The 27,612-nt window shown below is 44.0% G+C and overlaps 1 protein-coding gene across 3 annotated transcripts in view; it reads left to right on the top strand.

Moving 5' to 3' along the window:
• AP3B1 (adaptor related protein complex 3 subunit beta 1) overlaps nucleotides 1-27,612 on the top strand; it is a 343,754-nt gene that overhangs the window by 94,044 nt on the left and 222,098 nt on the right. For all 3 annotated transcript variants that reach the window (XM_084629231.1, XM_084629233.1, XM_084629232.1), the window contains exon 6: nucleotides 6,864-6,930. In XM_084629231.1, the coding sequence (XP_084485357.1) occupies nucleotides 6,864-6,930 (67 nt within the window). The remainder of the gene's footprint in view (nucleotides 1-6,863; nucleotides 6,931-27,612) is intronic.

Raw genomic sequence — 27,612 nt, forward strand, 5'->3', positions numbered from 1 at the left:
CTGTGGCGGGGTGGGGTTCCCTATCCAATGTGGGGTGAGTTCACACCGTCCCTCAGACTGTCCTTTACCTCAAGGCAGTGAGACCTAAGGACTAGAGTTGATGGGGTTACCCTGGTCTGCAGGGCAGTAAGGCCTAGCGGCCAGAGTCAATAGACTGGCCCTGGTTCACAGGTCAATAGGAATTAAAAAAAAGTATAAACATTTTAAACTAAACAAGGTCTGTGAATGTTCTGAAGCAGTCCCCAGGCCTGGCAGTGCTCACCAAAGTATGTGCCTAGTCAGCAGGCAGTAGGATGAGGTAGCTACTGTGGTAATATGGCATTACGTAAGGATCTTGCCTCTGTATGTATGTGGGGTAGAACCAATCGGTGTAATAAACTATTGAGTAGTGGCTCTTCGGACACCTCTAATGGTTATACCAAAGAGGTTTGAGTCTGTTATTGCCTCATAGCTGATGGACTTGGTCCTTTAGCTCCAATTAGTAGAGGGGTCATCTTTGAGATTCCGAGATGCTGGGTTCAGTACTTGAAAGCGACCTGATTAGAGGTGTCATTACACTCATCTAGTTACTGTGCCATTAAAGCACCTGCTGATTCCGTGGCACAGTGGCCTATGCAGCCTCTCAGTATAGCAGTTTTCAATGCTATAGTGCATGCTACTGAGGCTCCCTGTACCAGGTTATGTGACTGCCTACCGCATCAACATACGCTAATGGCTGCTGCGCACCTAAAACCTGCCAGTGCTAAACTGTCCAGTAAAAAGGAATGAGGAAGACTCAGTGGTATCCTCTGTGCTTCTCCCAACCTCTCCTGCTTCCTCTTCCTCAGAGCAAATAGGTACGGCATTGCTACTTGTGCTTGAGACCACCCACTGGACCACTTCAGAAATGGGGAGGGAGGAGGGTCAAGCACCCTGCCCCCTCCCCCAGCCTGCAGCTGGGAGCTGTAAGATCCGCTTTGCCCTGGAGCTGGGGAGAGTCCCTCTGCCAGCAACTGGAGAGCTGGTGGGAGGTCCCTTACAGCAGCTGCTGAGTAGTGCTAGAAGTCCCTCTGCTGCTGTCAGAGGCGGCTGGGAGCTGCAGAGGAAGGGGGGCCTGCGAGCGGTGGCAGCTGTTTGGGGAGCTGTGGGAGGCCCCACAGCTGCTGAGCAGCTCTGGGGTGCTTCTGCTGCCATTGCTGGTGGCTGGGCAGCTGAGGGGTCCCCACTGGCAGTGGCAGCTGGTTAGTGTGGGGGTCCTCACGCTGCTGGCACTGGGGAGCTCTGGGGATGGCCCTTCCAGCAGCTGCTGAGAAGCTCCAGGGTCCCTCTGCCACCGCCAGAGGCAGCTGCGGGGTGAGGGTACTGGCTGCTCACAGAAGCTGAGCAGCTGCAAGTGGTGGGGGGAGGAGGGTCCCTGTCGATGCCGGCCTGCCAGTTGCAGGGGGATCCCCCACGGACAGTGGTGGCTGAGCTCTTGCAATGGTCCCCCGCTGTTGGCTTCAGCAGATGTTAATGAGTATGCTCAGTACACCCTAAGTAGCAAATACAATCAGCAGTTTTTCACACTGCAAGGTGGTTGGTCAGCTGCGGGGGTTCCCAATGTCACAGAGTTCACTGGAAGTCACGGATTTCGTGACTTCCACATTCTCCGTGACATTGTAACCTTACTGATGAGTCACAAATCCATTGGCCCTGATCCCTCTTAAAGGGCTAGGGCCACCCTGTGACAGATATACTTCTCACAATGACACCAGGCAGACTAGTGTTGCCTATGAACAAGGGCCTTCTCAAGTCACAAAAGTTATCTGGCACATCTCAGTGTGTATCCCAGCCACCTCCAGCAGGGCAGATAGGAGGTCCCAGCCAAGAAGTTGGAATATTTCTATCAGTACCTGACCACAAGGTCCTTAGTTGTATAGGCAGCTCAAGAAGTTGTAACAGGGAGCTCCCAGAACCACTCCTTGTGAGGAGAGTCCTAAGAAACTGAATCTCTTAGGCCATAAAGGTCCTTTCTTCTGTGAGCCTCCAAATTAGAATGGCCAACTATCAAGCCTTGTTCTGTATATAGGGCTTCCTCTTCTGGGATAGGTTCTCAAAGCTACTTGATAAGCTGCCAAAAGTCCATCAGGATGAGCTTAAAGACCTTTATGTCAGAAAGTAAACATAGTGCAAGAAGTTCAGTACAGGCTGCACTTGTAGATTCCAATGCAGTGGCAGGGATTATGGTGTCAGCTGCCGCCATAGGGTGTTCTTCATAGGTACAAGCATCTAGGATCCCTCAGATGATAAAGATAATAATAGAAGATCTCCCTTTTCGAAGGTACCGAATTATTTAGCAGGAGTGCAGTTGAAACTCTTTATAGTTTCAAGGATAGAAGTGACTTTACATTTCTAAGACTCTGCGTCCCCACCTTGCAGAGAAAAGAGGTAGCAGCTCTACTATAGGCACACATCTCTGCCCCAGTACTAGTCTTAATAAATACCATTAGAATCTCTGAGGAAGAAGCAGAAATTCCTCTGTGACCACCCTGTAACTTGGACAGGCTGGTTTTAAAAACAAACAAACCCTCTCCTCCCAAAACACCCTTCAGTTTCTACATGAGTATAGAGCGACTGATCAGACCACCTACAGATCCCTTTTTCCTTTGTTGCCTCCCCCACTTCCCCCCAAGAGGAGTCTTGAATGGGATAATCTCGGACCAAAGTATCCCATCCGGTTGCAGACTGTTCCAACCCTGCTCCCTTCTGTCTTCTTTCAGGGACCCCTCTCATGAGAGTTGGTTGAAACAATAGGTAGACTCCCTGCTACAACTGGGAGCAGTGGAAAAAGTGCACTTTAGTATTCAAAGGAAAGGGTTTCACTTCTTTCTTCTTTGGAATTAAGGAAATTGAACACCCGTCCTTGACCTTTGATGTCTCAACATATTTGTTCATTGTGTTAAATTCTGTATTGTCCCCCTAATTTCCATGATACCTTCCCTGGATCCTGTGGAATGGCTCACAACTCTCAACGGTCAAAATGCATCCTTTCACATCTCCATCCATCTGGTACACAGGAAGTACCCATGGTTTCTGGTATGAGCACTAAGGAGTCCTGCCTTCCAGTCTCTCAGCAGCTCCTCGGGTCTTCACCAAATTCCTGATCAAACTGGCTGTACATCTTTGGAGGTGAGACAAACAAGTTTATCCTATCTAAGAACTGGCTGGCTTTGGGAAAATCCCCACAGCAGATAACTGACTGAATTCATTTGATATTCCACCTATTGGCTTCGCTAGGCCTAAAAGTCAACAAAGTCCACTCTGACCTCCAACTGGAACTATAGAATTCACCAGGACAGTGTCAGATTTCACATTGGCTGTAACATACTTACGTCAGCAATGATTCTAAATGATAATCGATTAGACGGCTCCAGATGCATCGCAAAACACTAGTGAGGATGTACTTGAACTCCTAGGATACATTTAAGCATGCATCTATGTCTCACAGCAAGCCAGACTTGACCTTGAGACTCTGCAAAGATGGTTGAGATCAGTATATCTACCAAACAGATCCAGCATAGTCCCCCTTGGTCATTATTCCTTCAGAATTCCTATCCTCACTAAATTGCTAGGCAGAACCACAGCATTTCCTTTCCTCTGTCTCTCCCTACCAAGACCTTAGTGATGGATGCCTCCACTCAAGGAAGGGGAGCCCATTTTGATCATCAAGATTCAAGGACTACGGTTGGCACAGGAGGCCATCCTGTATATAGATGTCCTGGTGTTCAGGGCCATACAGTTAGCATGCAAGGCTTTCTTACTCCTTCTATGAGTCCTCATTGTTCAAGTTCTGACAGACAACACTACTGTGATTCACTCCAACAGGCAGGTAGTGGGGAGAGATCCTCCCTACTCCGTCAAAAGTGACACATTTTCTAAACTGCTTCATCATATTAGATCAGGAACTCTCCGCCTACTTGATCTACAAAACACCCTACTGGATCAACTTAGCAGGGACATTTCAGAGAACTATGAAAGGTCCTTCATGATTCAGTCCTCCCATGACATCTTGCTCAGGTGGTGATTCCTGATAGCGGGCCTCCTTTCTACCCTACTTAGCAACAAATGCTGGACATCTTGCTCCAAAGGCGTGTCAAGCCTGGGTTTGCTGATGTCCTCTTTTCTACTTGCTGTGGGCACAGAGACTGTTCTACGCTTTCCCACCGATTTCTTTTGATACCCAGTATCCTCAGGAAACTAAAATGGGATGAAGGCACTGTGGTCATGATAGCCCCTACATGGCCAGGCATTTTTTGTTTTTCTCCCAGGTGAATCTGTCAGCCTGTCCACCAATCACCTTAATCACTTTTCACTGACATAATTTCCAAGAAGCAAGGCTGGATTTTGCACCTGTACTCTGCATTTGTTATACTTGACAGCCTGGATGCTGGTTAGATGACTTATTAATTCTAAATTCTAAAACATTGTCAAAAATCAGAAAACTGTCCACCAAAATGACTTAAAGAACTGAATGGAAGAGGTTTTCTGACTTGGTGGCTCAGCAGCAGCTCTTGCATTGACAACCTCAGTCTTGGTTATTCTGAACTACTTACTTAACCTGAAGCAATCTGGACTTCGTCAGTTCAATCATGGTACATTTAGCAGCGCTCTCTGCAAATTACCCTCCAGTTTGGGGTTAAATTTCAAATCTCATGGCTTCAAGGTTTTCGAAGAGCCTCACTCATATCTTCCGCCTGTTAGAGGTCCTCTTCCCACACCCCCCTATTCCCCTCACCTTTCTGGAACATCAACATAGTTCTCACTGGCTTAATGGGACTCTTGCTCTCCTTTTGAGCCTATGGCAACCTGCTTTCTTTCTCAGCTATCAATGAAAACAGCCTTTTTGATGGTTGTTACTTCCACCAGGAGAGTGAAAAGAATTCAGGCCTTTCCTGCTGATCCCCTTTATGCCCTATTTCAAAAAGACCAAGGTCACTCTTAAGCCTCACACCAAGTTACTTCCTAAGGTAGGACAGGATTTCCACCTTAATCAATCCATCCACCTTCCAGTTTTTTTGAAACCTCATTCCATCCAACATGAAATAAAACTTCATACCCTAGACATGATGCTTTTATTTAGATTGTGTCTATCTGACTGTGGCTTCTGCAGAAAGGATTTAGTGGGTTTTTTATTGTATTGAGACTGGGTATCAGATAGCTAAGAAGGAGCCTTTGGCTCTCCTTAGAACTCATTCCACTAGGGGCTTAGGTAGCCACCACTGCTTGCTTAGGTAATATACCCGTATCTGAAATATGTAGAGATGTTGCCTGGAGCATGGTTCATTTACTTACTACTTATTCCTCCGTATAGGCTTTCATATTTGATGCCAACTTTTGTTAAGGCTGTCCTGCAGTCACTCTTCAAGTAGGACCTCTCTTTCCACCTCCAGGCTTGAAACAACTTCTTCAGTGACAGAGAGTAGAATCTGTAAGGACAATCACTCAGAGAGCATGATGTCTTACCTTGAAGAATCCAGTTGCTGTATAGTGTCTTGTCCACACAGATTCTACTTACCTGATGATTAGCAGTCCTATCCATGTGGGATTCTTATTGGTAAAGGAAGTGAGTGGTAATTGGGGATCTCCTGCCCCTTATGCCCTTGGCTAAGATGATTGGAAGGGTAGGTGGAGTGCAGACACAGCCCTGGAGATGGACACTCTTATTAAAAAATAAAAATCTGATGATGTGTGCATGGGATGCATGCACACCTAGAATAGGATCTTTGTGGACAATACTGTAGGGTAAATAACAATACTTTTCAAAATAAAGGAATGGTACTGAGAACAGACAAAAATCTAATTTGTCAGCATTTAATTCCTGTGCTCTAGTTAATTTCTACTGTAAACCGCTGCTTATTTCTGCCATGTAATGTCAGCTTTAAAGAACCTGAAATTGTTTTCAGTCTTCGTAGCAAAACCTTTTATTTATCTGATAAGAATCAGTTTTTGTTTAGTTCATAAGTGTTATCTTGTTCTTATTCCATTATGTCAACTCAGTCCATGAGAGTTTTGCCCCTAAGTCTTTGAAGATGAAAGATATGGATCACTTTGAAAGGGTTTTCAGATATTTAAGTAATTACTTTCCAAAATGTATGACAGTGCCTTCTTTCAATGTCTTTTCCCTTGGGAAGTGGACAGTTGAAGCTGACATGCTTGCTTGTGTTCTCCTATCTTAACAATTTAAGGCTGCAGTAAATCTCAGATGTGTGCGTATACATGGCATCGTAACTCATGTTCATATTTTCCTTCTCTGAAATATAACACTTATCTTCCCTATGCCTATTCATATAGAACTTTGAACTTGAGGTCTGTATTTCCTAGTAATCCCCATAACAACTCAGAGTAATGCTCTGTTGAATATAGCTTTTTTAAAAACTAGATTCCAGGACTCTAACCTGTTACTGGTCAGACTAATGGAACAAGCAGTTTTCAAAATTCTGATCTTTACTGATGAAGGGGGTTAGAAAATTTTTTTTTATTAAACAGAAAACTAACCCTCCAAATCCTCCAACCCTGTTCTGAATGTTCGTGTGTTTCGTGTTTTTTGTGAGTTGGGGTGCCTGCTTAGTTCCAGAATAGTGAACTGTCTGAATGCTGTAACAGAAATTAATGTGAACTATTCTTTGCCATTTTATGTTTCACACACTCCTCTGCATCTTTCTCCTTCCCCACAATACCATGTGTTTGGTTTGAAAATAATTTCACTTTCCCCTTGTTTGTTTCCTTCCCCTCCTTGCTAAGCCTAGCTTATCTTTGTTTCAAGTGTAAACCTGACCATAAAATGTTAAAGGAATATATTTTAAAAATGAAAAAAACCTATCCTTTGCCTTGTTTCTGTTTTTTAGTCTTGATCCAGAGCAAAAAGAAATGTTAATTGAAGTGATAGAAAAACTTCTGAAAGATAAAAGTACGGTAAGTAACACAAATTAGTGTAATTTTTAAGAGTATAATTGTACTGGTCACACTCTTTCAGCAGCAAACCTACTTAATGGTTGCCATTACATACCATTAAATTTGAACTATGCAACATAGCTGACTGTCTTAATTTTAGCATTTCCTAGCTTACAGATGCTTGAATTTGCAACCTTACTGTTGTTTTATGTGAAATTACATTGTATTTAAGAAATGTTATTATATTCTTAAAGTCTGCATTGTTATGCTTCCACACAAGGTGGCAGAAAGGAGTTTGACATGAAGTTTTAACTTTGGCATTTTCTGGCTTTTGCGTGCTTCATCATACCACCTTAGTGTTCACAAGAGCTTTGGTTTAATATTGCCACAGGGTTTCTTTCTTTTTTAAAAGAATACTATTGAGAAGGTAATAAAATAAAATACGGAAATTCACTCTTTAGGACTCCAAAGCGCTGTTGTCATGTGGGACGTCAGGGAAGAGAGGTGGGAGAAGCACAGACAGTGTAAATACAATAGTCTGGAACTATTTGGCTAGACACCACCAGAATGCCTTGATCCATGCATTTTAAAAACCCCATTGAAGGGAGTTGTTATCTTGCAAATTGTGGCCCTAATTTGGGATATCATTTAAGTCCTTGCTGAAAGTTTAGCCACTTAAGTATTGCCCTGATTTAGAGCAGTCTGTTGCACCACGTATCTAAGGCCCTGATTCAGGAAAACATGTAAGTGTGTACTTGAAGATACATGTGAGTATAGCCATTGACTTTTGCAGGACTACTTGCCTGCTTAAAGTTAAGCATGTGCAAAAATACTTTCCTGGATTGGGACCTCAGTTAGCCATGAAAGCATTCTCAAGAAAACGAACTTAGCGTATGAGCTTTCTACCACTTTATTTTCAAAAGTGCACTCTCTCAAATCAAAACAAATTTTCACAGCGAGGACTTTTATTTATATGCTAAAATGAATGTTTAGACCCCTTCCAGTTGTTTTGCTTGTACAAATGTTCTAAAAAAAAATAGTAGTCTCCTTGAAAAATTGTTAAACTGTTCTTCATCAAACATTTTTTAAAAAATTCCCCTTTAAGGACAGACAGTTGTGTGTGTGTCTAGTCTTTATGTTGGCAATTCCTGACTTGTGGATATTTAATTTTGCAGGCTTCATGATTTTGTAATGTAGCTTTTGTAGGGATTTTCTTGTTGTGTGGGGTTTTTTGTTCTTCGTATTTTTAAAGAAGGAAAAAATCCAAAAAAGTACCTTTATTTATCTAGACAACATGGCTAAATGCCACTAGAAAGACAAAAATTATTTCGGTTTGTCTCCCAGAACACTACAGATGTTGTGTGGCCTGCTCATAAAGAGGTCAGTGACACAAGATTTCTACTGCTTTGTATAGAAAACTTTTCTCTGGAGATCATGCCATCCTTTGAGTATATATTTATGATAACACTGAAGGACACCAAGACTCCTTAGACAGTATTGTAATTAGACACCTGCGGTGTGCCAACTCATGTGGGTTCGTGGGCTTCGGTGCTGTTTAATTGCTGTGTAGATGTTCCGGTGTGAGCTGTAGTTTGAGTTCTGGGACCCTCCCACTTCGCACAGTCTTAGAGCCAAGGCTCCAGCCTAAGCCTGAACGTCTACACTGCAATTAAAAAGCCCCTTGGCCCAAGTCAGCTGGCATGGGCCAGCTGCAAGTTTTAATGAGTCAGGGCTAATTACATCCTAATTTGACTAGATACAGAAGTGCTGTTTAGCTGTCCAATACCTAGAATACTGAGCGAGAACAGTCAAAATACTATTTTTAAAAATATTTTGGTATAGTTTAAAATATTGTGATCCTCTGTGCACTTGTTACAATTCTTAAATGTTCATAACTGCAAATTGAAACAGTATTTTGATCAGAACACTGAAGCTTATCCACTTCCATTGCTACAGAAAACTGGGTGCTCACCAACTAGACATGCACCCATTGTCTGCAGGCAGGGCTCTCCTGTTGTTTCTATCTTCCCTGCTGGTGTAGCCCTCTGAAATAATACAAGCCACAGATCTTCTCCCTGCCCTGCTTCACCTATCCCAGTTGCCAGCATGTTTGACTAGTCTCCATACTCACTTGAAGGAGCTGAGTGTTCAGTTTGCAGCAACAGTAAAACAGGACTTACTTCCTATTCTTTAATCTTCCCCTACACCTCTTCAGCAGCTGAGGCACTTCCGGGTCTGGCCCCCAGTTGCTTTATCTTAGGGGCAGTAGAAATAGGACTTTTTGTTCACCTGACACATGAGAAAGTTCCGTTGTTTCTCTTCTATGCCCTACCCATATTAATCCAGGACTGTTTGTGCATGTGACATTGGGGACAAACAAATCCTTGCCTGCCTCCCTCACCATGGCTGGTATTTGCTCTGATCCTTGTCCTGCCCTCCTTTCTCTGTCAATCAAGGATTTCAGGGGTAAGGTGGTTTGGTCCTCCACCTCCCCAGCATTAAGGGCCCATGCTGCTGTTCTCCTCTTCCTGTAGCTACGAAAAAGCAGCTTCACTGCTGCCTCCTGCCTTTCTTGGAGCTATGACCCTCTGCTAGGAAGTTGGAAAGGGAGATGTCTAGGTTTCTCTCATGGCATCTACAGGGATATCGGGAGCATGTTCTGGACTATTTTCCAACTTAATTTTAAAATCTGGTCTATCCTTAATTCAGCAAGTTGCTCTTGATCCATTAGTGTAAGATTCTTAGCATTTTCCATTTCAGGGGAACTCCAGGGCTCTTAGACCCAGTCAAAATGTTCTATATGGGTTGAAGGAAAATATGAGCTGAATTTTTGTTCCAGACTTTTCAAATGCTCAAATGACATTGACCAAAATTCTGCCAGCAGGATCTGCGATGTTTGCCAGGTGTAACATTTCTGTGGTGCCTCTTGTTACTTTTCATGCCAGAGGGTTAACTTATATCTAAATCTATGCGGTGTATCCTTGCAGGAGAGAAGATTCTTGTTTCTACTTTGCATTTTCCTGTTCAATTTATTGAGGTGGTGGAATATATCAGCCAGGTAGGCAAGTTTTGCATACCATTCCACATCAGAGATCAAGTTCACGTATATGGATTCCTCTGAAGTTGAGAACGTTTTTAACTCCTCCCTCAGCTCATACAAACATGAGTGAACTTTCGCACAGGAATGCCACTGTATTTGTGAGCAAAAGTAAACTCTGATGTTTTGCTCCCATTTCCTCAAACAGCGAGAAAAGAAGACATTTTAAGGACCGTGATTTTATTAAGTTCAATATCTTTACTGCTAACACTAAAGCTCTACTGGCAGTGTTTTGGCCATGAGAGCTTCACATTGCAGGAAACAGTGGGTCTCCAGCACATCTGGTCTTTGTTCTTTGACCTTACTTAAAACCCCTTCACTTTGCCAATCTAGGAGGCAGCCCCATCTGTGCAAACCCTAAGACAATTTTTCCAGTGCAATTCTCCCTCCTCAAGGAAGGCCATTGTCACCCTGAAGATTTCCTCTCCAGTCGTATGACTTGGCGGCAGTTTGCAAAATAAAACCTTTTTCTTTTCTGCTGTCTCCATCAACTTACCTGATTTTTAGCCGAGAGTTGAGCCTGACCACTGATACCTGTTGATTCATCAAGCTGTGGTGCAAATTTTCCTCTAGGCTTGATTTTTTTTCTCAGAGCAGAGTTTGTGTCAACTGATGTCATCAATGTGGTGTCTTATTGTATTATCTGAAACGGGAACTTTTGCAACTTCATTGACTGCATTTGCGCCTAACATTACTCTCACCATTTCTTTGTGTGCTGGTAAAATTAACATCTCTGCAATTGTATGCAGCTTTTTTTGCCTTCACTACAAGGTCAGCAACCAAGTAGCTTGCTTCCAGTGCTTTATCAGAAGCACAGTGACAGTCTTTCATCATTTGTGCTTCTTTTTCATTCTGATCCTTCAAACGCTTGAAACAATATTTATCCTTCTTGGCAAGGGACTTGTGTTTACTTGTAAAGTGTCGGTTTAACTTACTTGGCACCATTGCATGATTTGAGAGTTTCTACTACACTTGATACATTGTGGAAGAAAGCAAGATGGTTCACCTGTAAACAAAAATCCTCATCGCAAGTAACTCTCAGTAGCATTGGCTCACTACCTCAACTTTCTTATGTTCATGTTAAGCTTCCTCACTGAAAATAAATGTGGAAGCGCCAGAATCTTTTCTTCAAATATTTATTTGTCCCTTTTTTGAGTCTTCAGTTCAAAATTCACCACTAACTTAATGGCTGATAAGAAAATATGGCTACCACATGAACAGCAAGGTCATTTGAGTGTAGCATGATGTAAAGTCGGTCTCATGCATGTTCACGCAAAGAGCAACAGCACAAAGTGCCGTCTTCCAACAATCTAAGATTTGTATGGGTAGTCCTTCAATTCTTATTCAAGCTGATTCAAATTCAACGTCAAGATCAAACGGCTTGTGAGTCACCTGAAGTGGAATGGACATGCAATCACTTGAAGAAGAAGAAATGGTTACTAACCTGTTCCCTAACTACTACTGTTTGAGAGAGGTCCCTATGGGTGCACCACTCCAGGTGATGGTGCGTCTCTGTGCCTTTGCTTGGAGAGTTTTAGCAGCAGTGCCTGTACGGTCATGCATGCATTGTGCCTGCTTTGCACGCTGTTGGCACTTCATCAAGCGTATGTGCAACTGAGACCCCTCAGTTCCTTCGCAACTGTCCCTGGCCTGAGATGGAGTTCAGCAGTCCCTTTGAAAACCTTTGTTTCTATTGTCTCTTGATAAATTTAGATCAATTAGTGAGTGATGATAGTTTAGATAGGTTAAGTTTCAGTTATTAGTGTTACTTCCCATACAAAAAATATAATTTATTTATCCTTCCTTTTGTACAGCTAGTGTTAAGTTAGAGAAACGCCTGGTTCACCAGGATTTAAAAGATGCACAACATACAGAGAGACGATGCCTGTGTCAGATGGACGCACTCAATGTGTTCGTTGCCTTGGGGAAGTTCATATTCCTCAGAAATGTGCCCATTGTGACAAACTGAAAGGTAGGGCATGCAGAGATAGAGACCTGAGGCTGAAACTCATTTCAATGGAAAAGTCATTAAGACCAGCCTCTGACCCAGGGCAGGAAACCTCTTCCTGGCATAGGTCATTGGTCTCTTCACCACGAAGGTTCCCGAAGACCAGAAAATGTGCAAAAAAAAAACCCCCCAAAACAAAAAAACTTCACTACATAAAGAGCAGACCAGCAGAAAACAGTTGCTGACCAAATTGATCTCATTTGGTGCTGGCCACACCATGACTCAAGACGTGTGACACTCTGGGCATCTCTGGGACTGCCCATGTGGAGGCTGCTACTTGAACCCAGCGCTCTGGTGAGGAGTCTAAGGCTTCTAGGCTGCCCATCTCCATCATGGCACTGTCAACAGCGCTAAAGGAGACAGTACCTACAACTGCTCCTATTACGGTGCTGCAGCCTAATGCTGCTAGTGCAACAGTGCCGACACAAACTGCCCTGTCACCAGCTCAGCACACCACACTCCCAAAGCAATCGGCACCTCACTCTTCGGCACTGAGACTCTTGGCACTACACCACTTTCTGTATCAGAAGGATCTGTTTTCATAGACAATAAGGGTTGGAAGAGACCTCAGGAGGTCATCTAGTCCAACCCCCTGCTCAAAGCAGGACCAACACCAACTAAATCATCCCAGGCAGGGCTTTGTCAAGCTGGGCCTTCAAAACCTTGTAGGATGGAGATTCCACCACCTCCCTAGGTAACCCATTCCAGTGCTTCACCGCTCTCCTAGTGAAATAGTTTTTCGTACTATCCAACCCACTGCAGCTTGAGACCATTGCTCCTTGTTCTTTCATCTGCCACCACTTTGAACAGCCTTGCTCTCCATCCTCTTTGGACCCCCCCTTCAGGTAGTTGAAGGCTGCTATCAAATCCCCCCTCACTCTTCTCTTCTGCAGACTAAATAAGCGCAGTTCCCTCAGCCTCTCCTCGTAAGTCATATGCCCCGGCCCCCCCTAATCATTTCTGTTGCCCTCCCCTGGACTCTCTCCAATTTGTCCACATCCTTTCTGTAGTGGGGGGCCAAAAACTGGACACACTACTCCCAGATGTGGCCTCACCAGTGCTGAGAGGAATAGAGGGGAATAATCACTTCCCTCAATCTGCTGGCAGTTCTCCTACTAATGCAGCCCAACATGCCATAAGCCTTCTTGGCAACAAGGGCACACTGTTGACTCGTATCCAGCTTCTCGTCCCCTGTAATCCCCAGGTGCTTTTCTGCAGAACTGCCACTTAGCTAGTCGGTCCCCAGCCTGTAGCAGTGCATGGGATTCTTCCGTCTTAAATGGATGGACTCTGCACTCCTCCTTGTTGAACCTCATCCAATTTCTTTTGGCCCAATCCTCCAATTTGTGTAGGGACCCTATCCCTACCCTTCAGCTTATCTACCTCTCCCCCCAGGTTAAAGTCATCCATGAACTTGCTGAGAATGCAATCCATCCCATCGTCCAGATCATGAATGAAGATGTGGAACAAAACTCGCCCTAGGACCGACCCCTGGGGCACTCTGCTTGATACCAGCTGCCAATTAGACATCGAGCTGTTGATCACTACCTGTTGAGCCAGCTTTCTATCCACCTTACAGTCCATTCACCCAATCCATACTTTTTTAACTTGGTCTCCTCAATTCTGGGGTCCCTCTTTTGGGCACCAATGTCTCTCTGGGGCCAGTGGTACCGGAGCAACAGCTATCTTTGATAGCACCACAGGTGTTGAGTGATGAAGATGAGGAGGCTGAAGGAGTATTCTCCCCTAACTATTCCTCTCTGATCAGAACACCTTTGGCAGCTGGGCCACTACGATCACAGTCCACATATGGGCACACAGCATGCCACCATGGTATGGTTACCCCATGGTATGGTTACCAGGCCCTTCCTTGGTCACTGGCCATACCGGGATCCCTCATGGTCTTACCGAAGGCACTACAGCAGGCACTCCAGCCCACGTAGGGAAGACACCGGAGCTACACCTCCACCCTTGGAGACCATCGTTACAGAGACCAGGGATGAACCCATGGCAGAGCAGGAAGAGGACACTGCTCCTGACATCTCGCCAACCAACAATGATTCATCCTCCTCACCGGATGTGGCAATTACGCCTCCGCTCTAAATCATCACAGATAAATTTTGGAAGTGGGTAAAGTTATTCAAAAGAGTGGCCAGTGAGTTCAAGATGGCTCTGGAGGAAGTGCCGGAAACTCAGGATGAACTAACGGATATCTCACAGACATCTTCCCTATCAAAGATAACCCCATTGATTGGCAATGCTATCACGGAATCTGCCAACATGGTATGGCAAACTCTGGCTACCATACCTCCAACCTGTAAAAGGGCTGACAAAGTATTATGTTCCCTCGAAGGGATCAGAATTTTTATTCACACACCCAGCACCCAACTCGCTGGTAGTGGAAGTGGCCAACCAGAGAGGCAAACACCACCCCTTTTGGTCCATGCCCTGCGATAAGGATAGTAAAAGGTTGGACCTATTCGACCTCAAAGTATATTCTTCCTCCACGCTTCAATTCAGAGTGGTAAATTAGTTGTCAAATACGGCCTCAAACTGTGGAAAGTTTATGGAATTTATTAACAAGATTCCAGAGGAAAAGAGAGAACAATTTAGATTGTTGGTCTTAAAAGGCCAAATGACTGCACGCACAGCTCTACAGGCTTCACTTGACATTGCTGACATGGCTGCTAGGTCCACCACTACAGCTGTGGTCATGCGACGAGCCTTGTGGTTTACGTCCTTAGCATTCCCACAGGAAATAAAGAATACAATCAAAGACCTCCCCTTCAATGTTATACCAATAAAATAAAAACCAGCAGGATCTTATTAAAGGGGAAAAGGCAAAATAACACATTTATTGTGAATACAGAAAGAATCATAGTAAGCAGTTAGTTAGAGCTATAACATTCCATTCAATTTCATATTTATTCACACATTCATTCATACACACACACACACAGAGGTTCTGCAAGGTTGTTATCATAGTTACCAGCCTTAGAGTTGCTCATGCCAAGCCACTGGCCAGTTGGCCTGGACATGAGGAGGGAGCAGGGCCTTCCTTGTCAGATGCTCATCTGATGTTCCTGGAAGTTGGTTTGCAGAATCAGACCTCAAAGTTCTCACTTTCTAGAGTCCATTTTTATAGGAATTTCTTCCTATGCCAATCTATGGGAATTGCTTCATCATGCTGTTGCTGAATCAATCAGTAGATGGCACATTCCTGACGGCTCCATGCTGCTAGATGTTATCTTGTTCTTTGGTTCTCCCATTCTTGAGGCTGTTGGGTGGATTCCAGTCTGCCCTCCGGGGGGGGGGGGGTTCCTCTGGTTATTTCCACTTGACGCCTTTTTCAGCCGATGGACACTAGATTCTTAGGCTGGCACCTCCCTGATCATTCAGTTGTTATCCACAACAAGCATCCATCCACATACATCCTCTTATCTCTATTTTAATCACAATTGTTAACAAAGCAAGATGAATACAACAAAAGGGCGGGGAGTCTCTGGGTGCTGTTTCTGTTGTTACGGAGTATTGCTTTGAGTCTCTCTCTGTGTGAGTAGTTGTTATTACAAAGAATTTGCTTTGAGGACAGACTGTCTTAGAATGTACTAACACAATTAGCAGCTTGCAAGTTTCACACATAAAGGGAGAGAAACAGTACCAAAAACCAAGAGACCTCTTAATTAGTAATACCCTGGGATTTAAACTATGGGGAATCAAACTCATTTGTGATTTTAATACAGAACTTATTTAATATGATCCAACATCAACAAAGAGAAATTGTTTGCAGCCAGAACCAATGAGGTACTGCACGCTATGAAGGATTCGTGGGCAACTCTCCGGTCCCTTGGCATTCATACACCTGACACAAAAAGGAAACAATTTAGGTATCAACCATACCACAGAAATAGATACTCAACATATACACAGCAACACTGGAGGCCTTACGAACAACAACGACGACAAAGACAGAGACCACAATGATACCGACTCCACCAGCAGCGGCATCTCATGCGCCTTCCTCTAAACAAAAAATTTGAAGACTTGGTTGAGGGTCTCAAAGACCTTTCCCAGATTCCAGTGTTTATGCCATCCATCTATTTGAAGACTGTTTGCTCCTATTCTATCTGAAATGGGCTGCCATTAGCATGGACAAATGGGCCCTTGAAGTCATCTGTACTAGCTATACCATTTTTTCCCTGTTTATATGCCCCATCCCAGCCTCCCTATCCCTCTTCGGGGACCCCTCTCATGAACATTTGCTTCACCAAGAGATCGATAATCTCCTCCAATTAGGGGTAGTGGAAACTGTTCCGATGCAACACGGGGAAGGGTTTTTTTCCTACTACTTTTTAACACACAAGAAAAATGTAGGGTGGTGACCTATCCTGGATCTTAGGCGACTGAACAAGTTTGTGAGAAAGCAATGGCTCAAGATGGTCACCTTAACAACAATACCAGTGCTGGAGCAGGGGAATTGTTTTTCATCCCTTGACTTGCAGGATGCTTATTTTCGTGTTATGATACACCCTGCCTTTTAGGCAGGGTGTATCATAACATGAATGATTGATTGCTTCCAGAGTCTGGGTCTACAAATAAACTAAAAGAAATCAACAATAGAACCAGTTCAACCATTAGAATTCATCGGCGCTTACCTCCGCTCAGTGGCAGTGAAAGTGTCACTTCCACAAGACCAGTTCCACATGATAAAGACACTCACATGTGCAGTGCGGAACAGCCCACATATTACAGATCATGCCTGCCTACAACTTCTGGGCCGGATGGCAGCATGCAGGTTTGTGGTTAAATATGTGCACTTACACATGCGCTGTCTGCAAGGATGGCTAGGAACTGTCTACAGACCAAACAAGCACAAGTTAAACATACTATTAATGATGTCCCTCCCAAGGTAAATGATTTGCAAACTTCTTGGATTCAACCACACAACTTATGCTTGGGGATCCCATTTACACAAGATCCTCCAACACAGATGATCACAATGGATGCCTCCCTCATGGGGTGGGGAGCACACATGCAATGTCGCACTATTCAGGGGTTTTGGTCCACAGCCGAGACAAAGCTACACATAAACCTGCTAGAACTCCATGCTGTCTGCAGTGCCTGCCTCCACTTCCTACCGTTCATAAGAAACCAAAACGTAAGAGTAATGACCAACAACATTGCTTGAATGTTTTACATAAATAGGCAAAGGGGAGTCCGATCACACTCATTATGCACCAAGGCTATGAGCCTCTGGAATTGGTGCATCCAACACAATATCCACTTCTCTGCTTCCTACTTGCCTAGATACCTACACCATGGCAGATGAACTCAGCAGATGTTTTTCCCCATGAATGGGAATTGAACGACACAATGTAGAAATATATATTCCAAAAATGGGGCCGCCCACAAATAAACCTATTTGCTACAGCCTGCAACACCAAGTGTCTGAGATTGCTTTCCCAGACCTGCTCTGGAGCAGAATCAATGAGGGATGCATTCCTGATCAGCAGGGAGACATAAGTGGGGATGCCCATTTGTTGGAAGAAGTCATTATCATAATGCAGAGCTGCAAGTCTTATGAGCGTGTTGAGGGCAGTGCAGGCAGTCCATTTCTTCCCATGGCCCGTGAAACAGGGACGAACAGATGGATCCACAGATTCCATGTCCAGAAGGAACCACTATGACCAGAATTCTGACCTGACGCCCCTCCTTCTCTTCCCCTCCTGCTTGTCCCACAGGCTATAGCATTTCTGACTGAAGCTAGAGAAAAGCTTATCTTTTAAAAAAGATATCTGGTCTTGATTTAAAGGTTCCAGGCAATGATGAATCTACCACCTCCCCTGGTAAGATGTTATTGTGTTTAATTACTCTCACAGCTGCCAAGTTGTCTTATTTTAATATTGACTTTATCTGATGTCTACTTCCAGCCATTGGATCTTGTTCTGCCTTTGTCAGAAAAGTTGAAAACCCCTTCATTATCAGATATCTTTTCCAAATGCAATTACCTACACACAGGCCTTGTCTACACTACTGGGGTAAATTTACCTAAGTCACACTACTCCAGCTACATGTATAACGTAACTGGAGTTGACGTAGCTTAGGTCAACTAACGGTGGTGTCTATACTGTGCTGCATCGACAGGAGACACTCTCCCATTTGCTTACCTTACTCCTCTTGTTCTGGTGGAGTACTGGAGTCATCCTGAGAGCGCTCCACAATCAATTTAGCGGGTCTTCACTATCTACCTTCACTAGACCCACGAAATTGACTCTTGCTGAATCAGTCGCAACAGCCTCGATCCCTGGTAAGTGTAGACATGGCCACAGTGATCAAGTCACCTCTTGGCTGTCTTTTTGATACATTGAATAAGTTGATCTCTTTAAGCTCACATTGTCAGGCTTGTTTTCCAGCCCTGCATCATTTGTCATCCTTCTTTGAATTCGCTCTAGTATTTCCACTTACTACTTATAGTTTGGCACCAGAACAGGGCACTGTATTCTAGTAGCAGTTTTACTAGTGCTGTATACAGAGGCAAGATCACTTTCCTACTTCTTGACATTCCCCTTTATATACATCCAAGAATCTCATTGGCCTTTTTTGCCACAGCATTGCACTGAGAGCTCATATTGAGGTGGTCATCCATGATGATCTGTAAATCCTTCTCTGAATCACTGCTTTAAGGGACAGTCTCTTCCATCCTGTAGATATAACCTGAGTTCTTGGTATGTATTGCCTTGCATTTTGCTGTATTAAAATGTATTTGTTGGATTTTGACCATTTAACCAAGTGATTCAGGAACAGTAACCTATCCTCTTCATTATTTAGTACTGCACTAGTCTTGTATCATATGCAGACTTTACCATCTTTTTATATCATCATCTATTCTGGTTCCTTGATAAAATACTAAATAGCACCGAAGTTGGGGAAGGACCCCACTGGAAACAACCCTGCTTATTGATCTCTCTCCATTAATTACATTTTCTATCTGCTAGATACTTAAACTACCCCATCATTGGACTATCTGAATGCTTCATAATCTTTCATATATTTATCCTCACAAGACCCATTTTACAGATGGGAAACTGAGGTACAAAGAGGCTAAGTGATTTACCCAAGGTCACATAAGTTGGTAGTGGAGCGTGGAATTGAACTCTGGTTGTCATGACTGGGTTGTGGGTGGTCAGACCTAGTGGTCAGAGTGGAAGTTCGGAGTTGGGCAAAGTTTCATACTGGAGAGTCAGAGCCTGAGACAGGCCAGAGGACAAACCAGGAGTCCAACATCAGGAGGTAGGGCAGTGTTAGAAGCTGGAATCTGGGATCTCTCATGCGCAGGGTCTGAAGTGAGACAGGCTGGCAGTCTGTATTGTTGCTTAGACTACTCCTTGTTATGGTTTCCTGTCATAAATACTGGTGCCAGCCAGTTAGTGGGCTGCAAGGAGCTGCCACTCAGGTCCTGCTGGACAGTACTTCCTGCTGGGCCCAGCCTCACAGAGTCTTCCCATAGGAATCCAGCCTAAGCCTCCTCTGGTGATCTGGAGGCGTCAGTGGCCCACAACACCTAAGATCCCAGGTTCTAGCCCTGCAGTTTCTTACAGTAGGCTAGGGCACTAACTGTGGGACCATCCTTCTCTCTTATTGAGAGTTTTAATCCATCTAATGTGTGCCTTGTTAATTCCATATTATACAAGAGTATTAATCAAAACGTTATATAGTACAAAGTCAAGTGCCTTGCAGAAATCCAAATACTCTATATCAACACAGTTACCATTATCAATCAGACCTGTAAAAGTTTAATACCTACCTTACATGAAACCATGCTGACTGGCATTAATTATGTTTTTAGCTTCTAATTCTTTGTTGATAGACATGAATTGACCATTCCATTATTTTACCAGAAATTATCAGGCTAATCTGTCTGCAGTTTCCTGTGTTGTCCTTTTTATCCTTTTTAAATATTGGGACTACTTTGGTAGTTGTCCAGTCCTTTTGAAATTTTCCCAGGTTTCAAAGATTTGTTAAAAATTAATATTAGTGGTTCAGAGAGCTCCTCAGCTCTTTAAACACTTTCGATGTAAGTTATATGGACCTGTTGATCAGAAAATGTTTCATTTTATTAGCTGTTGCCTCTCATCCTTTGTTACAGATAGTAAACTTGCTTTTCTGTCCACAGCATCATATGGCATGGATACATAATCCTACTTGGTTCCAGATACATAATGGTAGTATCTGTTGAACATTTTTGCTTTTTCTACATCACTACCTACTACTTTACCATCTGCATCTAGCAATTGACCTAGGGTTTTCTTTCTTCTTCCCAATATGTTGCAAAAATGTGTCCTTTTTTTGTTTAACCCTATTAGCTGCTGATATGTCATTCATTCCTTTGGTTTCCCTTATCAGTCACCTACACTTTCGATTTGTAATTTATGTTCATTGCCATGTACTTCCCCAGTCTTCCATACTTTGTATGTAATGTGGAGGTGTGGGGGGGATGTGTGCGGGGGCGTTTTATCACTGCTTCCTGATCTGCTTTAAAACAGGATGACTTCTTACTAAGCTTAACTTTTTTGTGTGTCTGTGGAATTGTGGCTTTCTGGGCATTCTGTAGGATAAACCCATAACACATTCATTAACATGTCCCACTTTCTCTTAAATGTTCTCATGCAGTTATTCCTTTAAACTTGGGAAAATTGGCCCTTTGAATGTTCCAAATGTACATATTACTGTTTGGTGCAATTTTGTATTTGCACAAGATAAATGTAAGCAGATCATAATCACTAGTATGTGGGCAACTGCTAACATTTAGGTCAGTGACTAATTTTTCTTTGTCAGAATAAGGACCATTATTGAGTAACATCATGTTGGGTGCAGAACTCAGTGTTAAGAAATTATCAACTCTTCCTTTCAGAAACTTTAAGGAAGCTTTGTTACTGACTGCATGAGAGATCCACCAAATGTCCCTCAAGTTGAAGTCACCCAGGAGAAGGCACTTTCTTCCTACACATTATGGACAGATGTTTAGTGAGATTAAGGAGGTCTGTAACAGATCCCCAACAGTACCCCATCTTCAGTTTTACTAGTTAGAACTTTAATCCATAAGTATGCAAGATCCTGTGATTCTGAATAGTCTATGATTCTAACAGGTAAGGGTGTGTATGATGTAAAGTGCCACTCCATCCCATTTTCCCCCATTCTATCCTTACGGAAGAAACTGTAACCATTAATTTTAATCTTTCATTCACAAGACCCGTCCCATCAAGTCTCTGTAATACCAGCCATCTCATATTTCTTATACATGAGCATCTATACAACTCCTCTTGTTTATTATCTAGATCCTTAGCATTTATATAGACAATATAAAATGTATTTCTTACATGCTCCTGAATGCTTGGGTTTGGTGTATGTATACCCTCATAAAGCTTTTTACATATTTGGGTGTTTGTACTATGAATACCTGGTTATTAAACTTCAGCTGTGTGGTACCTTATGAAGGTTCTATTACTGTGAGTTTTGGATGAGTGTGTTACTCGTGAGTGGCAAAACAGCTCGTTATGCAGCTCATCCCAAATAGTTGCAAATAAAATCTTCGCATTGTGCCACTTCTGTTCTGTGCTCTGCACACTTTTTCTAGAAACACTGTCAAATGTATCTTTTTCTAAATGAACATCTGAGGAGGAGGGATGAAATTTCTTTAGCAGTCGTTTAAATTTATTTTTTAAATGCTGCTTAGAGCTGTAGATTGTCACAACCTCTGTCCTCTCCCTTGGGATTACATCCTATAATCTTTTCTAGCCACAAAGGATTGCTGGATTGGGTCATGTTTTTAAGAGGGGAATTATAAAAGTGGTGGGGTCTGGGTAAGGGTTCTGGTGAAAATTTGACAAAGGTGCATCAGTTCCTCCCTTCTGTTTTTGCTGTGCTCTTCTCCAGGGTAGTAGTACTTACATAATGAGGACCTGTGAGGTCAAGGCAGCTGGCTCCTAATCACACTTAAGCAATGCTTTCCTAGAGCAGAGCCATGGTCAGATTTAAACAGAGGTTCAATATGGAAGGCTTTACTTTGGGGTAAGTAGGTAGCGCAGAATGTGCTTTTTTTTGGGAGGAGAGAAGTACTGGAGATGATATTGAAAAAGGGTAAAAAGTTCCTCCCCTTATGAAAAAGTCTATAGATTTTCCTAAGAATGAACCCTATAAGTCTATAGAACTTGAGAGAGAGAGTTTATCACCTGTTGGAATTCTAGGGAATGGATAAAATTTATTTAGTTCTATGGGATGGTATAAAAGCCATTGGAAGGGTTATTTTTTTGTTTCTTTCCCATAAGCATTCCTGTTACCATGCTTCCCTCTCTGGGATTACTTCGGCCATGTCCAGACTGAAATTTTTAAAGTAGCATTTGTTCCGGCATACAGCTGCCAACATTACAATTTCACTTGAACCTGTGCACACTTGACTGCATTTGTCACTGCAATATGTTCTCACAGCAGGTGGTTATAATTGACATAATGCACTACACTGTGGATAGGCATCCCACTGTTTGCCATGCCACTGTCTGATGCATTCCCTTGTGGGACATTTTTGAAATGTATTATGGGATATCAGCACTCCTGTTAGGACTTCCATCCCATAATACTCTTCTCTTTTCACACCATTTTTTAAAAATTGCCATAGTTCCTCCATTACATCTTTTAATCTATCTACCATTCTGCTGGCAGAAGCATGGATGCTGAACAGGTCTGCAGAGTTCTTGTGTTTTTTAGAGATAGGGCACCTGATTGTTAAGTATTTGTGGAACTTCAACAACTATCACAGCTGATGGTGAGGTAGCAGTTAAAATGGATACTGAGGAGGGACAGGTGATGCAGACTTTGCATACAAATCACCATGTGCTACAGGTATTCATTTACTGGAAGATCAAAGTGGAGCGGTGCTTCTGGGCTTGTGAAAGGAGCATCTAGTGGTGGGATTGGATTGTGATTCAAGTTGGGAATGATAAGCAGTGGGTGCAGAACTTTCAGATGTGGAAGGATGCATCTTGGAGTTGTGTCCGTGAATTGCACTAATCCTCCAGAGCACAGATGCCAAAATGAATTGACAGTGGAGAAAAACTGGTTATGATTATGCTCTGGAAGCTCGCAACCTCAGATTGTTATGATCAGTGTTCAGTCAGTCTGGCATTAGAAAATCTAGTGTGTGGTGGTCATCCAGGTGTGCAAGTCCAGTAAGCATGTCCTGCTGCACAGGATTGTGAATCTGGGCAATGTGCAAGAAATAAGAGGAGTTTGATTCAGTGAGCTTCCCACACTGATGGGGTGATTGATGGGATGCTGTGATTGGGTGTGCACCCGGTCCCAGCCCTGATCGGGTTAACAGGGGCCTGAGAGGACAATTAGGTCGCCTGATATCACCTGAGAGAAGGAGGGCCAGGGTTAATTGAGAGTGAAGCCCAGCTGTGTAAGAAGCTGAGCGCAGAAGGGGTTTATGGGGGAAGGAGGCTGCAGTTACTCTGTGGCAGGGGTGGGCAAACTTTTTGGCCCATCGGGGTTGAGAAACTGTATGGAGGGCCGAGTAGGGAAGGCTGTGCTTCCCCAAACAGCCTGGCCCCTATCTGCCCCCTTCCACTTCCCACCACCCGACTGCTCCCCTCAGAACACCCGACCCATCCAACCCCCCATGCTCCATGTCCCCTAACCGCCGCCCCCGCTTCCTGTCCCCCGAATTCCCCGATCTCTATCCACACCCCCATCCCCTAACACTCCCCAGGACCTATGCCCCAGCCACCCTCCCCCCTCCACTCTCCGCCCCCTTATCATGCTGTTCAGAGCAGCAGGAGCTCACAGCTCCACTGCCCAACTGGAGCAGTGGGCCAGAGCACTGGCGGTGCGGCATGCTGAGGCTGTGGGGGAGGGGAGACAGCAGGGAAGGGGCCGGGGATTGGCTAGCCTCCCTGGCCAGGAGCTCAGTGGCCGGGCAGGACGGTCCCATGGGCTGTAGTTTGCCCACCTATGCTCTATAGGATGAGGGTGGTCATCAGGGACAAGGGGGAGGTTCGGGGCGGGGAGAATAAGCCCTGAGATTCTGCCCTGGAGTAAGGGGTCTATCATGCGGTTAGGAGGGGGTGAAATGGACATGGGCAGTAGAGTAGGCACCCGTGGAAAATGCAGAAACAGGCAAGAGAAGCTAGATCGGACACAAAGGGTAGGAATAAATGGTCAGTTTTCAGAATGGAGAGAGGTAAATAGTTGTGTCCCCCAGGGGACTGTACTGGGCCCAGTCCTATTTAACATATTCATAGATGATCTGGAAAAAGGGGTAAACACTGAGGTAGCATATTTTGCAGATGATACAAAACTACTCAAGATAGTTAAGTCCCATGCAGACTGCGAAGAGCTACAAAAGGATCTCTCAAAACTGGGTGAAGGGGCAACAAAATGGCAGATGAAATTCAGTGTTGATAAATATTGAATAGTAAATATGGCAGGCGACCAGCTTGGCTTAATGGTGAAATCCTAGCAGATCTTAAACATAAAAAAGAAGCTTACAAGAAGTGGAAGGTTGGACATATGACCAGGGAAGAGTATAAAAATATTGCTCGGGCATGTAGGAATGGTATCAGGAGGGCCAAATCGCACCCGGAGCTGCAGCTAGCCAGAGATGTTAAGAGTAACAAGAAGAGTTTCTTCAGGTATGTTGGCAACAAGAAGAAAGCCAAGGAAAGTGTGGGCCCCTTACTGAATGAGGGAGGCAACCTAGTGACAGAGGATGTGGAAAAAGCTAATGTACTCAATACTTTTTTTGCCTCTGTTTTCACTAACAAGGTCAGCTCCCAGACTGCTGCGCTGGGCATCACAAAATGGGGAAGAGATGGCCAGCCCTCTGTGGAGATAGAGGTGGTTAGGGACTATTTAGAAAAGCTGGACGTGCACAAGTCAATGGGGCCGGACGAGTTGCATCCGAGAGTGCTGAAGGAATTGGCGGCTGTGATTGCAGAGCCATTGGCCATTATCTTTGAAAACTCGTGGCGAACCGGGGAAGTCCCGGATGACTGGAAAAAGGCTAATGTAGTGCCAATCTTTAAAAAAGAGAAGGAGGAGGATCCTGGGAACTACAGGCCAGTCAGCCTCACCTCAGTCCCTGGAAAAATCATGGAGCAGGTCCTCAAAGAATCAATCCTGAAGCACTTGCATGAGAGGAAAGTGATCAGGAACAGCCAGCATGGATTCACCAAGGGAAGGTCGTGCCTGACTAATCTAATCGCCTTTTATGATGAGATTACTGGTTCTGTGGATGAAGGGAAAGCAGTGGATGTATTGTTTCTTGACTTTAGCAAAGCTTTTGACACGGTCTCCCACAGTATTCTTGTCAGCAAGTTAAGGAAGTATGGGCTGGATGAATGCACTATAAGGTGGGTAGAAAGCTGGCTAAATTGTCGGGCTCAACGGGTAGTGATCAATGGCTCCATGTCTAGTTGGCAGCCGGTATCAAGTGGAGTGCCCCAAGGGTCGGTCCTGGGGCCGGTTTTATTCAATACCTTCATAAATGATCTGGAGGATGGTGTGGATTGCACTCTCAGCAAATTTGCGGATGATACTAAACTGGGAGGAGTGGTAGATACGCTGGAGGGGAGGGATAGGATACAGAAGGACCTAGACAAATTGGAGGATTGGGCCAAAAGAAATCTGATGAGGTTCAATAAGGATAAGTGCAGGGTCCTGCACTTAGGACGGAAGAACCCAATGCACAGCTACAGACTAGGGACCGAATGGCTAGGCAGCAGTTCTGCGGAAAAGGACCTCGGGGTGACAGTGGACGAGAAGCTGGATATGAGTCAGCAGTGTGCCCTTGTTGCCAAGAAGGCCAGTGGCATTTTGGGATGTATAAGTAGGGGCATAGCGAGCAGATCGAGGGACGTGATCGTTCCCCTCTATTCGACATTGGTGAGGCCTCATCTGGAGTACTGTGTCCAGTTTTGGGCCCCCCACTTCAAGAAGGATGTGGATAAATTGGAGAGAGTCCAGCGAAGGGCAACAAAAATGATTAGGGGTCTGGAACACATGACTTATGAGGAGAGGCTGAGGGAGCTGGGATTGTTTAGCCTGCAGAAGAGAAGAATGAGGGGGGATTTGATAGCTGCTTTCAACTACCTGAAAGGGGGTTCCAAAGAGGATGGCTCTAGACTGTTCTCAATGGTAGCAGATGACAGAACGAGGAGTAATGGTCTCAAGTTGCAGTGGGGGAGGTTTAGATTGGATATTAGGAAAAACTTTTTCACTAAGAGGGTGGTGAAACACTGGAATGCGTTACCTAGGGAGGTGGTAGAATCTCCTTCCTTAGAGGTTTTTAAGGTCAGGCTTGACAAAGCCCTGGCTGGGATGATTTAACTGGGAATTGGTCCTGCTTTGAGCAGGGGGTTGGACTAGATGACCTTCTGGGGTCCCTTCCAACCCTGATATTCTATGATTCTATGAAATGCAGAATAATGTACATTGGAAAACTTAATCCCAACTATACATATAAAACGATGGGATCTAAATTAGCTGTTACCACTCAAGAAAGATCTTGGAGTCATTGTGGATAGTTCTCTGAAAACATCCACTCAATGTGCAGCGGCAGTCAAAAAAGCGAACCGAATGCTTGGAATCATTACGAAAGGGATAGATAATAAGACAGAAAATATCATATTGCCTCTATATAAATCAATGGTATGCCCACATCTCGAATACTGCATGCAGATGTAGTCACCCCATCTCAAAAAAGATTGGAAAGGTTCAGAAAAGAGCAACAAAATGATTAGGGATATGGAATGGCTGCCATATAAGGAGAGATTAATAAAACTGGGACTTTTCAGCTTGGAAAAGAGACGACTAAGGGGGGATATGATAGAGGTCTATAAAATCATGACTGATCTGGAGATCTCTCAACAACAGATGTTGGTCCAGTAAAAGATACTACCTCACCCGTCTTGTCTCTCTAATATCCTGGGACCAACAAGGCCACAACAACTCTGCATGGAAAAAAATTGGTAGAGATTCATTCTTAATAGATCTGGTGCCACAGGTTTTTGTTTTTGTTTTGTCTTCTGTTTTTTTCCCTATTTTTGTGTTTTAAATCTTGGATTTAGGGTCACTTTTAGCTGTTCATGTTACAATTCAAAGTTTGTGCTGTGTATACAAACCTGATTGATTGGGGAACAGGCATGCACAAACCTAACTGATTGGGTAGGTAGTGCATATAAAAACCTTTTGGACTGATTTCATCCTACAGTAGAGAAGGTTCGTGTGCAGCTGTGCTTCTGCCTCATCCTTACTAGCCCCAACCCCAAAATAAGCATTAAAAAACCCTAAGAAACTAATACAGGAAAAAAATTCATTGTGAAGTGGTTGCTATGTCAGCAACCCACCTGATGCAAGCCCACAGAAGTGAGAAAATGAAAAACTAGCAGTGCATACTTTCAACCCACACACATGCCTTACCATTAACCACAGCTTCCGTACATCAAACCTTATTTCTTCACTCCTAAGGGTTATCAGCCTTTTATCACCCCTTTTAACTGACATCCTGCACACAACCCTTTAACAAAGTACTCTTTTTCAGCAC

This window comes from Lepidochelys olivacea (genome assembly GCF_965140295.1).
Source record: "Lepidochelys olivacea isolate rLepOli2 genome assembly, chromosome: 5".
NCBI classification, from domain to species: Eukaryota; Metazoa; Chordata; order Testudines; family Cheloniidae; genus Lepidochelys; species Lepidochelys olivacea.